Source organism: Cucurbita pepo, chromosome LG03 (assembly GCF_002806865.2).
Source record: "Cucurbita pepo subsp. pepo cultivar mu-cu-16 chromosome LG03, ASM280686v2, whole genome shotgun sequence".
NCBI lineage: Eukaryota > Viridiplantae > Streptophyta > Magnoliopsida > Cucurbitales > Cucurbitaceae > Cucurbita > Cucurbita pepo.
The window spans coordinates 5,213,111-5,228,517 of record NC_036640.1 but is presented as its reverse complement, the minus strand read 5'-3'; the positions used below and the strand labels follow the sequence as shown (position 1 = coordinate 5,228,517).

General features: G+C 36.9%; 2 protein-coding genes across 2 annotated transcripts in view; one reads left to right on the top strand and one right to left on the bottom strand.

Moving 5' to 3' along the window:
• Nucleotides 1-1,163: 1,163 nt before the first annotated feature.
• Nucleotides 1,164-5,812, top strand: LOC111791589 (eukaryotic initiation factor 4A-3). Its single transcript, XM_023672979.1, has 8 exons — nucleotides 1,164-1,630; nucleotides 2,028-2,268; nucleotides 2,360-2,440; nucleotides 3,015-3,122; nucleotides 3,204-3,323; nucleotides 3,985-4,152; nucleotides 5,141-5,227; nucleotides 5,431-5,812. Exons 1-8 carry the CDS (start codon nucleotides 1,317-1,319, stop codon nucleotides 5,542-5,544), a joined length of 1,233 nt encoding a protein of 410 aa, XP_023528747.1. The 5' UTR covers nucleotides 1,164-1,316; the 3' UTR covers nucleotides 5,545-5,812.
• Nucleotides 5,813-6,250: 438 nt separating this feature from the next.
• LOC111791588 (MAP3K epsilon protein kinase 1-like) overlaps nucleotides 6,251-15,407 on the bottom strand; it is a 23,142-nt gene continuing 13,985 nt past the window's right edge. Inside the window, exons 13-24 of the mRNA XM_023672978.1 lie at nucleotides 14,992-15,324; nucleotides 14,856-14,900; nucleotides 14,452-14,631; nucleotides 14,278-14,361; nucleotides 13,615-13,706; nucleotides 13,416-13,499; nucleotides 12,005-12,864; nucleotides 11,205-11,593; nucleotides 10,964-11,098; nucleotides 7,657-8,063; nucleotides 6,908-7,022; nucleotides 6,251-6,763 (exon numbers count right to left, since the gene is read on the bottom strand). Of these exons, the coding sequence (XP_023528746.1) occupies nucleotides 6,587-6,763; nucleotides 6,908-7,022; nucleotides 7,657-8,063; nucleotides 10,964-11,098; nucleotides 11,205-11,593; nucleotides 12,005-12,864; nucleotides 13,416-13,499; nucleotides 13,615-13,706; nucleotides 14,278-14,361; nucleotides 14,452-14,631; nucleotides 14,856-14,900; nucleotides 14,992-15,324 (2,901 nt within the window). The 3' untranslated portion in view covers nucleotides 6,251-6,586. The remainder of the gene's footprint in view (nucleotides 6,764-6,907; nucleotides 7,023-7,656; nucleotides 8,064-10,963; nucleotides 11,099-11,204; nucleotides 11,594-12,004; nucleotides 12,865-13,415; nucleotides 13,500-13,614; nucleotides 13,707-14,277; nucleotides 14,362-14,451; nucleotides 14,632-14,855; nucleotides 14,901-14,991; nucleotides 15,325-15,407) is intronic.

The following is a 15,407-nucleotide window of genomic DNA, read 5'->3' as shown; positions in this document are numbered from 1 at the left end:
AAATTTTATTTATTTCGGCGCAATAAGTGGAGTTGGACGGAAATGAGTGCCAAAATAGCTATCATGGAATAACTACCTCTGTTATTCCACGAGAATAACATACCTCCACAATAGTATGATATTGTATACTTTAAACATAAGTTCTTACGACTTTACATATCTCATACCAATGAAGAAAGTATATTTTACTTTTAAACTCATGATTTTACTCTTTTCATCCGTTGAATTGCACTTGTCTTGGCCTTTTGTAATGCACAATGTTCTGGGCTCACCGATTGCTCTCCTTGCATCAAACTATGATAAATTTGGTATCGTCATCTTCTTTAGTGTTTGAGTTGGTCTTAGCAATGGAGCTATTGCTAAACTTCAATATCCGTTACTCAGACTCTAGCTTCACACCGCTCGATGTTTTTCAGCCAAGTTTGTTGCACTATCACAGACTATATTTTGTCACCTCTAGTCTTTTAGTTCTTCTCGTGGCTTTTGTTTTGGGTTTTCCTAAGAGATATTGTCCCTTGCTTATGTATATGTATAAAATTGAATAAAATAGACGTTTATTTTATAAAAACATGGTTAAAAATTTATTACTTGGGCATAAAAAAAATCTAATTATTACCGAGTTTAATATAATATTTTTAACACTATAAATTGTTAACCATGCTTTTTGAGTGATAAAAAAAATGTTTTTAGTATTATGATATATATATATATATATATATATATATATATAAAATATATACTGTATCGTTGAAAAATATATTTACGTATTTGATACCATTTAAATTTGGAATGAAATTTAAATTAGTGATTTTTTATACTATTTAAACCTAAATTAAAGAAGATATTATATTATTTTATATTATATATTATATATTCAAATATATTTAATAATATTTTTTTTTACCATAAACGATAATGATTAAATCGTTATAAATAGTAAAACTTACTAAAATTTAAAATACAAATTATTATCCCTTTAATTAGATCGTTATTTACCTATAAACTTGAAGACACGGTTCTTAAAAATTTAAAATTTGACCGTTCAGGATTCGATTTTAATTTACGAGCCGTAGATTCTAGGGTTTAAATGGACGGTCAGGATTCGATTCTCACAGTGAAAAGTTGGATAGGATTTAGCCGTACATGACACAATAAATTTTTACATCTTACTTTCTCGTTTCGTTGTCGATCGATCTTTCATTGGCCCTAATCTGCGGTTTCCTCACCATCTTTTTCCCCTCGCCGTCGCTTACTTGCTCGGCATCATCCGGTTAATCGAGTCCTCAATCGCGATCTAGGAAACTACGCCAACGGACATGGCGGCTGCAGCTACAACAAGCGTTGTACCGCCGAATCGGCGGCGTGCGGTTACTGCCCCGGAAGACAAGTTGGAATTCGAGACGACGGAGGGGGTTGAGCCGATCTTGAGTTTTGATCAGATGGGCATTAAGGATGATCTTCTCCGTGGAATATATGCATACGGTTTTGAAAAGCCCTCGGCTATTCAGCAGAGAGCTGTGAGGCCGATTATTGAGGGTCGAGATGTTATTGCTCAGGCCCAATCTGGAACTGGCAAGACCTCCATGATTGCACTTACCGTTTGCCAGGTGGTTGATACATCCAGTAGAGAGTGAGTCCCGTTTACTCTATCGAGTATTCAATGTTCATGTCTCTCTTCCTCTTAATATATTTCTTATTTTTGTATTGGATTCAAATTCTATAGAAGTTGTGTAGTTCCTAGCTCAGAAATCCAAATGCACAGGAAGAAAATTGTTTGGATGTCAGTTGGTTCTTTTCACAAGAAGTTGTTATAACCTCGTGTTATTTAGCTTTGGAATTTCGCTAGGATGCCAAATTAATGAAACCTCCCCAAAGTACCACTACATTCGTTTTTTTGTCGTAGAAGATTTGAATATGCATTCAACTCCTAGCCCAGGAGATTTTTTCAATTTACACATGATCGTTTTTGTAAGACGATCTCTTTAACTTCAAACTCTTATGATCATTATGCATCTTAATCTAATCAGGGTGCAGGCCTTGATCTTGTCCCCTACGAGAGAATTGGCAACCCAGACAGAGAAGGTTATATTGGCAATTGGCGACTACATTAATATACAAGCACACTCATGTATCGGAGGAAAAAGTGTGGGTGAAGATATCAGAAAGCTTGAGTTTGGAGTTCAGGTTGTGTCAGGAACTCCTGGAAGAGTCTGTGACATGATCAAGAGAAGGACACTGCGTACCCGAGCCATTAAGCTGTTAATTTTGGTAATTTTGGGTGCCCTTCAATTTATCTCTCCTGTTAGCAGTATAATTATCTCTCTTTTATCATGTCATTTTCTAATATTTGATTTTTCAGGATGAGTCTGATGAAATGCTGAGCAGAGGGTTTAAAGACCAAATTTATGATGTATATCGATATCTCCCACCAGAACTTCAGGTTTTCCTTCTCTCCCCCTTCCCCCCAATGTGTTAATGATTGTGCTCATGGGAGGCATAGGAGGATAAAAATGAAATTCTGCTCTATCATTGAATTGTTGCTAAGCATGTCTTCTTTAACTTGTTGAACATGAAAATTATTATTTTTCATACATGCTTTTCTAAACGTATTGATGACAAATTTGTAGTTTCAATAATATTTTTTCTGCAATATTACATGTTGATTTTCTATTTTGTACGGGAAGAGTTAGGACTTCTCAGACGACCAAGAAATAACAGTAGTGTTTTCCCAAATAATTTTTTATGGTTTCTATGATGTCGTGCTTGATGTGGCTGACATTTAATCTTGATATTTGCTTGCATTTGTTTCCTTCATGTGTCAGTTTATAACAAATGTGATATTGATTATATATTCTTGTACATATGGGATTTCTAAATTTTATACTTTATATGTCATTTTATGCACTGTTTAACGGTTTGGTTATGAGCAACTAGTGTCTTTTACTTGTTTTTATGAATTTTTCTATTTTTAGGTTGGTTGATTTAATGAGTTTTCCCATCAATATTAATGATAGGTTGTCTTGATTTCTGCTACCCTTCCTCATGAAATCCTTGAGATGACAAACAAGTTTATGACAGATCCTGTGAGGATCCTTGTCAAGCGTGATGAGTTAACTTTAGAGGTTCGTAATATTTTATTTTTAGATGATGAAATGCTCTCCTGAAATATATCAACACCCTGATGCATGCTTTTAAATTGACAGGGTATTAAGCAATTCTTCGTTGCAGTTGAAAGGGAAGAGTGGAAGTTTGATACCTTATGTGATCTTTATGACACCTTGACTATCACCCAAGCTGTAATTTTCTGTAACACCAAGCGAAAGGTAATGTGGGTCAAATTTGTTTAGTTCTCCTTCAAGTAGATCTTCTAGAACTCTTGTCAGACTCATTCTGAAACCAAAAATATTTTATTGTTAGATATTTTATGCATGTTTGCCTCTATACATGATTTTGGTATGTTCCGAATGTTTGGAACATTGTTTGCGCAACCTTTGGTCCTCATCCTTATTTATTGTTTTAGTACAATTTTACCCCGCAACAGTGTGACCTGAAAAGTCTATTTGAGGATAGAACTAGCTTTTATTAATTAGGAAGAGCACATCATTGCATAAGGATAATCCCAGAGATCCTCTACACTCATAACCCCTGGTCACTATAACCCAAAAAGTACCCATATTCTACTGGACTTTCCTTCTAAATACTTGCTGAGGATCACACTGAAGCTAACTATTTGTTGCAAAGCGTCCTACAGCCTCTATCACAACTACTTATCAGACCTATCCCTTACCCTTTTTCTACTATGTGCTTCTAACAACTGGATGCCTATCTCTGTTCTAGATCACATTGCACTGATTCTTGGACTCCTTTATCTGATGTGAGAATTTAAATATTTTCTCTTTCATGGGGGTTTCTGCCTTTTTGTATTTGCATACTATCATTGAAATTGTTTCTTATAGATTTTTTTATGTGATCTGCTGCCTCCAGGTTGAATGGTTGACTGAGAAGATGCGAAGTAATAACTTCACAGTTTCCCATATGCATGGGGACATGCCTCAAAAGGAAAGAGATGCAATCATGGGGGAGTTCCGATCTGGAACTACACGTGTCCTAATCACTACTGATGTTTGGGCAAGAGGGCTTGATGTTCAGCAGGCAAGTTATTGGTTCTTTTATTTTATTGATCTTTTTCAATGCGTCGTATGAGTTCATGCTGCTCTAGTTGTAGTTGTCTTAGTTAATTTCATGTTGGTACTCAATGAAGCTAGAATGAATAAATGATAATATGATCTGATCGAGTATACTATTTTCTCTATGTTCTCCATAACTCTTCTTAGTGTTGAGTTGAGTGTTATAATGTCCGTAAAATTATTTGTAACAGAATCATATGCATTAGTTCGATTGTCTTTAGTTCTCCCATAGTGAAGATTGTCATTGTGCTTTCTTCATTCATGAGGTCCTTTTCTTCCCGCCCTTTTGAGACAAGTGACAGTTTCTGTGGAGCGCCTCTTGTTTTTCAGTTCTTTGGTCACTAGTGAGGTTTACTGCGTCTTTTTGGTCTTCGGTTGTTTAGGAGTTATGTAACTATTTATTAGGTTTTATTCTTCTCGATTGGAGCCCTTTCTGTATAGTTCTTTGTGACTTCCTTTCTGGGCGGTCCTTTTTGTTCTTCTGTTTTCTTTCATATTTCTCAATGAAACAGGTGTTTCGTATAGAAAAATGGTCTTCTATTTATGAACATACCATTAGTCAGTTGATCACTTGGATACTTTGTGGATCATATGCATCAGTTATAGGTTACTAAGGTAGTTTTATCAAAGGATATGAAGTCGTGTAAAATGATCATGGTGTTTTTTTCCATGTTTGGTGAATCACTGGTTAATCATTTTCTATTCTCTAGAAAAACATCTCTAAATGATGATATATAGAGAGGAGTAGGCGTTGGATTTTTTGAGGACAATTTTTTTTTTTTCTAGTTTACATCATCAATTGGTACGTCCCACAAATCTCCGTGAATGGCCTAATTTGAACTCCCATACATATTGTAAATATCTTTGTGCTTATTTTCCTTTCATTACTGATCGTGGCAAGTATCCCAAAAAATATACAAGTTCTTATGTTTATTTGCATTAACCTTTGTCAGGTATCACTAGTGATAAATTATGACCTTCCAAACAATCGAGAGCTTTACATTCACAGGATAGGAAGGTCGGGTCGGTTTGGGCGCAAGGTATTACACTTTATTCTATATTACAGTTGATTTCCTAGGAGTCCGCTCAAAGTAAACAGTATGGATAACATGTAGCTTTATGTTTCCTTGCATGAAGGCCATGTTTATGATTTCTTACATGGAAGCTATGTCTAACTTGAAACTTCACCAACCTTGTGAAAGTAATGAAACACTTTTTAATGCGGATTTATGGCTTAACACAGGGTGTTGCTATTAACTTTGTGAAAAGTGATGACATCAAGATCCTGAGAGATATTGAGCAATACTACAGTACCCAGATTGATGAGATGCCCATGAACGTTGCTGATTTGATTTAACTCTGCGTGATGCTGTTATATGCTGTGTGGAAGATTTGTGTTAATATGCTCACACTCGAGGGTTTGTGTTCTTATAAACGTCGTTTTTATGGGTGATAATATGTAGCGTAGGAAGTTTAACGACCTTTTTCTGATTAGTGGCTTGGATGTGTCCATAAATTGTATAATACCTGCGATTGTTTTCCATTTTTCCAAGGGGGAAAGGAACTCAGATATATTTTCGATGACTTGAAATATATTATTCTGAGATAAGTTGTGTTACGCATCCCATCATTTGCTTAGATCAGCTCCGTTTTTCTTGTAATGGGTCCCTTTCAAAATTCTGGATTTGGGCATTTCTAATGAAGATCCAATGATTTTAAATTTTTGTGCTAACTTAATCTTTGGAGAGGCGATTATAAATTTTATAGAATGGCCAACACCTTTTTATTACTATAAATTCAAGAACACAATCACTCAGGATTGGTGGATGTTGCTTAAACTATGCTGGATGTTGCTTAAACCATGCTGACCGGCACCTTATGAGAGTATGGTTGCAAGGCTTTTAAAGGAATCGATGAAGGGACACTACCAAGAGTGGAACCTGATGCTTAATTTGACTCAACACGACACTGAATACTAAGAAGTTTTTTATTTCATGAATTTAAATTATATATATGCACAATATGTTATTAATAATCAAGTTATAATAAGTAGTTAAAACACATTCAGATACAACTTAAACTCAACCTCATATTCAAAACACGAAAACATTTAGGAACCATATGTTCAAACAATACGTTTCATATGTATAAAAACATTTATGAAACACATGTTCAAACAATACGTTCCATCATCATAAAAGTGACATTTAGTATGAACACAAACAAAGCACACTCATACATTGCCCATCATTCTGGAATCAAGTTTTTTTTCTGAAGACGCCAAATGGGCTGAATTGCCCCGGGAGGAAGGGGAATTTGACAGGATGCCAAAATTTAACGAACAAAAGTGATACATTTCAACAACAACATTCATACAAGGGATCCTAAAAACTAAGCACTTACAAGACGGTATTTATATGAAGAGCTTTAAGCAAAGATGTGGCCATTTGCTTCACCAACACCTGCCCACCAGACCGTTGTCCATCCCTGCGTTCCTCAATCAAATTCTGAAGTTTATGAGGTAAATCATTCTCCACAATCAATTGCTTGGGTCGTGGATGATGCTCATACACAGCCTGCCACACGACCAACATTGTATGTTCAAAATTTGAATAATAATAAAAAAAAGATTATCATCGACATTTGTTCGATATTACATCGTTATAAAATCCTTCACAAGGCACATCAAACAGAAGGCTGCATACATAAAGATCTCTTACCTTTATCAGTTTGAGTAGATTAAGCCGAGCAATCGCGTCTTGATGGTCCAGCCTTGCTATAAGCAATGGGGTCAATCCGTTGACAGCCAAAGTCGTATTGATTCGGGAAGATTTTCTGCAAGTGGAAGTACATGTCGAGTTAATATTGATAAGAAATAAAATATCAAAGTTTGTACTGCAACACCTACATTTCCAGTTATTAGGTACTAAATTTGTAACCTTTGCCCCTCCCTATACCAGAGAGGAAAAGAGGGAAGATGCTGTGGGGTTGAAATAATATGGATGATGTTTTCAAATCATTGGATATAGGAGACTGAATAATTTTCACAGGCTATAAGAGGTCAGATTGAATAATTTTCTGAGAGGGATGGGGAGGGTGAGGGGTCATAAGGTTACAAATTAAAAAGAAAACATAGTTTACTACTTGGACCATCAAAGATCAGGAAGCTCTTTGTTATGAGGAAGCCACAAAGAAAGAAGAAGAGAATGATGCTGGTATAAAGCATATACGGGTTGGCTATGGGCGGCACCCTAGAGCTATGACATTATGCGCGTGTAGATCCTTGATAACACAGAGGAAGTCGAAGTAAAGATGGGATAGCTTTGACGATCATCACAAAGTTGCCCAACCGATCCCATTTAATGAGAGACTGACTTTAGGAACCAACATAGCATCATAAAGTTGCAAATTAAACTTGGACCATTTAAATGTTGGGCAATAAGTAACCAGACAGATAAAAGGTACGTACGTGATGATTTTCAAGAAAGGCTCCAATATATGCACAAAATGTTGTTCTGGACAACACTGGAAAAACTTCACCAATTTCTGGACAGCATCCTTCTTCAGCAAAGCTTGTTCAACTTTTCGGTTGTCGTTGTCATGAGCCAAGCAAACAGCAATAGAATCCAATGCCGTGACAGACCAAAGCTCATCCTCAAGCAGGCTCAAATACACATCTAGACCACCGTGGGCTCTTAACTGCTCCCTAGAATTACGCGATGCATGGGCCATATCACACAGTAGAGGCAATGCATATTGTTTCAGAGGAGAGTCTGATATAATAAAATGCATCAAATGTGGAATAATTCCATTTTCAGCTGCATATTCTTGTCTCCTCTTATTGATCTTACACAAATTGAATAGTGCACTGAGGACCTACAGAGAGTATAGTAAGATGGTAAAACCAATCATAAGGAATACAGTCGTGAAGAGAAAAACACAGCACGAAACTCAAGCAAATAATTTTAAGCTAAAACAACAAAGGTATATACATTCTTGAGAAAATGTAATCAGACTTGTCAACCTCTAAAGAACTAAGAGATATTACTCTATTTTTAGGCCATTTTTTCATGGCCTAAAAAATTAATTGAAATAAAAGGTTTTCATTTATTAAATGTTTACATCTAAACGGGGTTCAGACCAACAATCTTAGGAAACTTCACCTCATATATCTTTTAAATGAGAGGAAACAAGCATTTGGCTAGAGCAGCTATACTTGAGGCATTTATAGACAAAATACAAATACTGTGGAAGCCTAGAGACCTAGATTACGAATAAACAAAATATGGCGAAACAATAATAAGCATGCACAAAGTAAAAGAGAGGAATGCTTATCATGGATCCAAGCATTTATAGAGCACATAAAATGTACAAAAGACTATCGAGGTGTAGGAAAAACATGTTAAAAGAGATTAATAAAAAGAAAAATGAAAGAATGTACAAGAGCATACAAAAACAAGCCAACGACACAAAGGAATCCAACCACTACCTACCTAAATTGACTAAAATCTAAGAGAATGAACCCAAGCTCTTCAAATGAATGGGTAACAGGTGCCTATAAGGACACATTAAACTTAGTCATCTCACGAGCTTTCAGTGTCTAATAATTCTATTGTTCCTCTAGAGCCAAATTCTCCAAAACACAATAAGGAAAAAGTCTGCCACAAAATGTCCTTATCTCAAAATGAGGGATTCAGGAGTACCTCCACAATCATATGCCACACTACCTGCCTCGAGTAGAACATAGACCAAATGAACTCAAACTTTTGCTCCATAGGAAATGAGCAAACTGACTCTCCCACCACAAATGGTCAATATCCTCCCCATGGCGCCCACAAAGAATGTAACATTGTACAACACAAAAGAAAACTGTCTTTGGATACGATCCAAGGTATTAGATCCTAAGAGTAAAATCTGTTATACAAAGAATTTGGCCTTCTTAAATATTTTACTCTTGGAAGGGAGCGCGAGGGGTTACACAAAATATGGAAGAAAGAACTACATGAGAATCCCCTCAACCGATTATGAGTCCAGACTCTAGAGTCTTTCCTCCCGGACTTGCATGAAGATTATGGACAGAAAGCAAAGCCACCAAGTGAGTCTTCTTAATGAAAGGTAAGAGAGACGAGGAAATAAAGCATAGAAAGAATATTCTCCAACTCACCAATCCTCCCATGAGTGAATCTTCTTATTGAAGAATGGGAAACGAGGAAATAAAGCACAGAAAGAATATTCTCCAACCCACCAATCCTCCCAGAGGTGAACCTAGCTTTCCCCAACCGAACATTTCAAAAACCGAGAGAGAAGGAAAACCCAAAGAGATTGTAATCCAAATATTTTTACTCCATCTTTAAAACAAAGCTTTGCACCTCACACAAAAGGATGGGGTCGTACTTACTCACAATAAACCAATGCCACATAGCATTAGGTTAGAAGACTTGCTCCAGCCATTTTGCTAGAAAAGCCTCATATGAAGTCTTAGATTTCCTGTACCTAACCCTCCCAGGGTCGAAGGATTTGAAACCACATCTTACCTTGCAAGGGGAGGCCACTTCAGACTAATAGGATAAGTGTTAACCTGCTCCCATGGAGAAGAATGCCCTTTTCCAAGAACCCAAGCGCTTTTGAACCTTTTCCACGACATGAATTTAGAAAGTATGACACTCCAAGTTACCACTAATGGGGAGTCCTAAATTAGATGAAAGAAATTAATCCAGCTTACATCCATTGTTTCCTGACCGGAACAAAAAAAAGTCTCATTAGCAAACTGTAGATGAGACAACTGGATTAACTCCTCCATCTTAAAAACTAAATGGCTCTTACCTTCCCCTAACAGCAACACTAGCCTACTCGAGGCATCCACCATGAGGAGAAAGAGAAAGGGCCAAGAGGAAGTCTTCCTGCCTAGGGCCTTATAAACAAAAATCTTAACTCCCGGCTACCGTTAAGGAAAATGGAGAAATTTCACCAACCTAATACATGTTAAAACCCAAGATCTCCATTTCCACCCAAAACCCTTCTTCTCCAGAGATGGCAAGTGGGGAAACATTTAACACCTTAACCCACCCATTATTGAAGACATGGCTTCTACACTCAGCCACCATCACAGAATCCAAGGCTTGGAACTTCACCGTACATGCAAGAATGGAGCCTAAAAAAAAAAAAAAAAAAAAAAAAAANGCCTTATCTCCTCATCCATATTCCATTTTTTCCCAAGGGTCGGCCGCTTTCTCCATCATTTCAATTCTTCTTACAGAGGTCAAATGAGAAGTCTAAAACTCCCTTTATTTCTCCCCCTGAACATCAACCTCTCCATTCCCCACTTTAGCCACTTTTTCAAAAGAGGAGGTTAGTAGTGTCAGGTGTGGGGGGGTTTCCCCGACTTGTGAGAAGATTTTTTTGCCTTTGGTCAACTTTAGTGCAACGTCCCCACAGGACCCCTAGAGTTTGAGATCACTTGAAACCAAACCAAAGCCTCCGAAAGTTGTCTTTTTCTAATCAGAGTTCCTTCCCTCAGCCACTTAGAGTGAGCTCCTCAAAACCTATAATCCATAACTGCAGTTGTATCCTTAGAAATCTTCCCTAATTCCGTCAATCACCACCTTTTAACCCAAATCCCTAGACATAAAACATATTGCAACCCTCACCATAAGGGTATCTCCATCTCCGGCTCTTACAAGGAGATAGAACTGAGCTTATATATTTTCAAAGTCACACAGTTCATTCTTTGAGATTTTTTCTTACTAAAAAAAACAATGAGGAAAAAATAAGCACACCTCGGTATGTATTTGCGACACCAGAGACCCTTCTTTGAGTTCGAGGTTCGGAATCAAATATTTAATTGCATCTGCTCGCTGAAGATTTTCTAAGCAGTTTGGATCTGTTGATAGATGATTTATACACTTCAATATCTACAAAATGAGAAATAAATGGAAGCAACGTTAGCGGAAAGTAGAAACCAACTTCACAATAACCAGACCAATGAATGTATGAATGAAAAGATTCAATCTCACGTACCTTCAAGAGAATTGGGGGCTCTACCCTATTGAACATTTGGAAAAGGCGATTAAGCAAGCTTTGGCTGCACATATATGACTTAACAGTTGTATCTGCCTGAGCGAACTCAAGCAAAAGATCAGCTACCTTCGCCAGGTATTCCCTTGCTACATCAGCATTCAAAGTTGAAACCATGTGCGAAAGAAGTCCAGAAGATGTTGCACTCCCTGGTCTAGCATTTAATACACCCGAACCTGAAAGTACCCCAGATGCTGTCTGTGAAGCAATTCCAGATGTGGATGCAGCTCCTTCATTGGAAACCTGGGGTCCTACCTTCTTGGCCACCGCTTTAAGAGAAACCTTAGAAGTGGGGTCAAGGTTTCCATTGTCTTTTCCACGTTGAGAAACATCTGGGATGAAAAGAATCACAATAAGGTCCTTTGAAAGATACTCTCCAGCTACTCAAAATATTCTCATGAGAATGGAATATGTGCAGCACCAAAATTGATCAAAGTGAAATTTTAATACCTGAGAGTTACGTCTAGGAAGCTTTCAAAATATTTATTAATCACTAACCCCATAAATGTTTTGGTCCTTATGACCGTTTAACTTATAAAGGACATACAAGAAAAGCTCTCTGAAAATTGTTAAGATGCCCAAATAGGGCTTGTCCCCCAAATATTTGTAGTGCACCTAAGTTTAATCACTATTTCTATGAGAAAATTCAATAATTAGGCAACTTGATAAACTCCATGAGACACATAATTGATCTGTCTTGTTAAAAGGAAGAAAGAAACAGGTACATAAACAGAGATATTCACCAGCGAATTCTGCCATTAGGAAATCAGGCTCCCCATTTATCTTCTTTTCATTTGATGCATGCAATAGAGGCATTATAGTTTCATGCCTTTCCAATCCAGAAAGGTGGCGCATGTACTCGAGCTGACCAGAAAAATGTCGAGACGGGGGTTCTTTGTCCAACAGACTTAGAAGCGGCCGAACTTGCTCTTGCTGGGTACCTGCCAATGCTGTAGGAAATCCATTAGCTACAGGTTCCAGCAATTTTGGAGGCCTATCTGTGGAAGTCCTGTTAGAGTTGGCCATCCTCTCAGGTCTCCATCTATCTACATTTTCATGTTCTTTAGAAGCAGAGGCATAAGGTTCCTTGGTTGCTAAATTTACAACTTTATCCAAAGATGCTAGCTCTGACGGTTTAGATCCCAAGGCTTCATTTGTGGTATTGCTAGATTGAGGCCTATCAGCATCTGTGAAAAACTGTCGGTGATCAGATTGATTGGCATCTGATCTTTGAGAATGTGAAGTTGAAGCCCTAGAAGGTTCTGGTGTTCCAGTAGACAGGTGATGATCAACTATTCCATGCCTGACCTTCAAAAGATCAGGCTGATCAGGCACAGGAAATGAGGCCTCGTACTGACTGAATATAGGGTGGGTAGGGTCTAGTTGACCTGATCGTGGTCGTTGAGGTAAACCATCAACCGGATATCCTGCTCCGACTGTTATGGAAGCTAAGCGAGTTGCCTCGTTCAAGCTGTAGAGGGTGTTAATGAGCCTAAGCAGGATTCCACTTTTGGCAGCTATACGACAGAAACCATTTCTAAGAGTGGAACGCTGCAGTTTAAAGATCTGCCACATCCCATCAATAGCTAGGTGAACCATGTCCCTAGAAATACAATATTTATAAGTAGTGTAAGAAAAGAAAAGTTATAAAATTTAATGCCAAATGAGGAACCGCACACACATCAAATGGCAATGAATTTAATTTACAAATGACCAAAAAAGCTAAATACTAAACGCGCAATTGATTAAACAATAAACATCAAAACTGGGAGAATCTGGATCAATGGTGAAAAATGCAGATATGTGTGACAGATCACAGTTGTTTCAATTTTAACTCAGGAACTCACTGAAACACTTGATTATTAAGACTTTAAAATGGATAAACGTCAGCTCCAGATAAGAATTTTTATTTCATGTTATAGTTCAACTTCTTCATTCTAGGTTGATCTTCATCTCATGATAGTACTTACTTCATATCAAAAGAAACAAGCTTCAACAATATTATGCATATACTATGTAAAATTCTGCTCCATTTTTTTTGATTGTATAAAGTTCTCAAAAACACAATCCCCAGTACTGCAAGCACTAATTGGTTAAACCCTATGCCTTCAATTATTATAAATGCTCAACTGTTGCAAAATGATATTTACATACCTGTACTTTGCATAGTCAGCCTCTAGAAAGCTTACTAATACAGGTATTCCACGGCAAGCAACGAACATTTGCAATGTCAAAGAGCTGAATTTTTTTTTTCAAACAAATCATTGGTAAGAGGAGAATTAAAAAAAAAAAAAAAACAAAAAAAACAAATCCTTATGCGGTCATAATAATACAACAAATTAAAACTTCAAACCTTGATTGACAAAGCTGCTGAAAGAAATAAGCTGCTTCCATACGAACCTCTCGGGGACGATCAGGAACCGCAAAGCCCATTACCAGAGGAATCTGATGTTTACACAAGTAAATGACCAATATTGAAGTTCATTCACTAGTTCTTTAAAAGATACATCAGAAGGGGAAAAGTATAATCATGAACGACTTGAGAGGCTAAAAGATACATTTGATTATAATAGAATATATAACGTGATATATCTTACAAAAAAATTGGAAATTTTATTTTTTTTATTCACAATTTTTTCTGATAAAAAAATTGGATGTAGCACTCAGCTAATTACAAGGAAACCCTATCACACATATGATAGAAATGGCGAGTACAATAAACAAAACTAACAACCACCATCAGATAACCAGCCATATATTCCTGATCCAAGAATAGAAGCTTCATTGTTCACTGAATATTCAAGCACACAGATTGAAATGCCTTACTCCAGTACTCAAGCAATAATAAGTGTTCAAGTTCAAAATGGTATTGCGTAAAGTTGCATAAATAAACATAAATGTCAAAAGAAAATTAAACCAACTGAATAAATTGGTTTAGCGATGTTGTAACAATGGCATTGCTTAAACATTATTTGATGAACAAGCTAGATGGAAATATTATTTGATAGTTACTTACTAGACCAACAAGACATGCATTCTCCTGGAAGTCAACGTTATCCTTAACAATCTGATTTATAAGCTGGAGCACTGAACATATAATCTGCAATATAGGAAAAAGGCAAGTTCTATAATGTGGGATAAAGCAAGCAAAAAATCATGTAAAAAAATGAGGAAAATACAAAAACCATACACGAGTTTTAGGAACTTCAAGCAGCTCTGTTAATGGGAGTAGACCATGCTGTGTAATATAAACAATTTTCTGCTCAGGCCTTTGATGAAAGATAGCAATCAGTTTTTGACAGGCAGATACAATTACATCTTCGGGTTCATCAGGTCTCAATGACCCAGCTAATCTGCCAAATTCAACAGCCTACCAACAGGAAAAAAGAAAAAGAAAAAGGAAGGATAAGAAATGGAAAACTGTAATCCCTATTCATGTGTAAGTAAAAGAAATTATACACTTACTTCTCATTAGGAGTATACATAATTGTACAAAAAAGAAAAAAAGAAAAGATAACTGAAAAGTCAATTCTTATATGACATTCATAAAGAACCAGAATGTATGGACTTCCTAGAGTCGAAAGAACTGAGTACCTGCAAGGGAAAAAGGTTTTCTCCGGATAACTTCTCATCAAAAACCTGATTATAAGAATTACAAGAGTATCAATGGTGGAGGCAATTTAAAGAATATTCTAACACTAACCCTACTAGTATACTGTAATATACATACCAAACCATCAATATCAATATCATCATCCTTTAAAACACCCATCACTAGTCGAAGCAGGTCACCCCCACTGCTTGCCTGTCCCATTTCATTTTCCATTTGCTTTTGAGCAATTGTAGCCCTCAATTTTGTGGCCAGGTCATTTTTTACAACATCATTTACTGACAGATAACCCATGTTTGATTGTAGGGTAGATAGAGATGTTGATGCTTCAGCAGCTTGATCCCCAGGGAGCTTATCTAAAGGTTGAAATAAATCATCTAAGGAAGCATCTCCCGGAGTGTCACTAAATTTACTCAGCTCATTTCCTCCCAAAGCAATTGACATCTTTGACACCTTCAAAAGTAACCAAGCACCAATATATAAGTTCCTTCTTTTTTGTGCATGCGTGTGTGTGTGTGTGGGGGGGGGGGGGGGGG

Bases quoted from the DNA above. Each gene is read 5' to 3' on its own strand.
- LOC111791589 (XM_023672979.1), top strand. From the start codon at position 1,317: ATGGCGGCTGCAGCTACAACAAGCGTTGTACCGCCGAATCGGCGGCGT. The intron at 2,269-2,359 runs GTAATTTTGGGT...TTGATTTTTCAG, and splicing joins CCATTAAGCTGTTAATTTTG to GATGAGTCTGATGAAATGCT. The intron at 5,228-5,430 runs GTATTACACTTT...GGCTTAACACAG, and splicing joins CGGGTCGGTTTGGGCGCAAG to GGTGTTGCTATTAACTTTGT.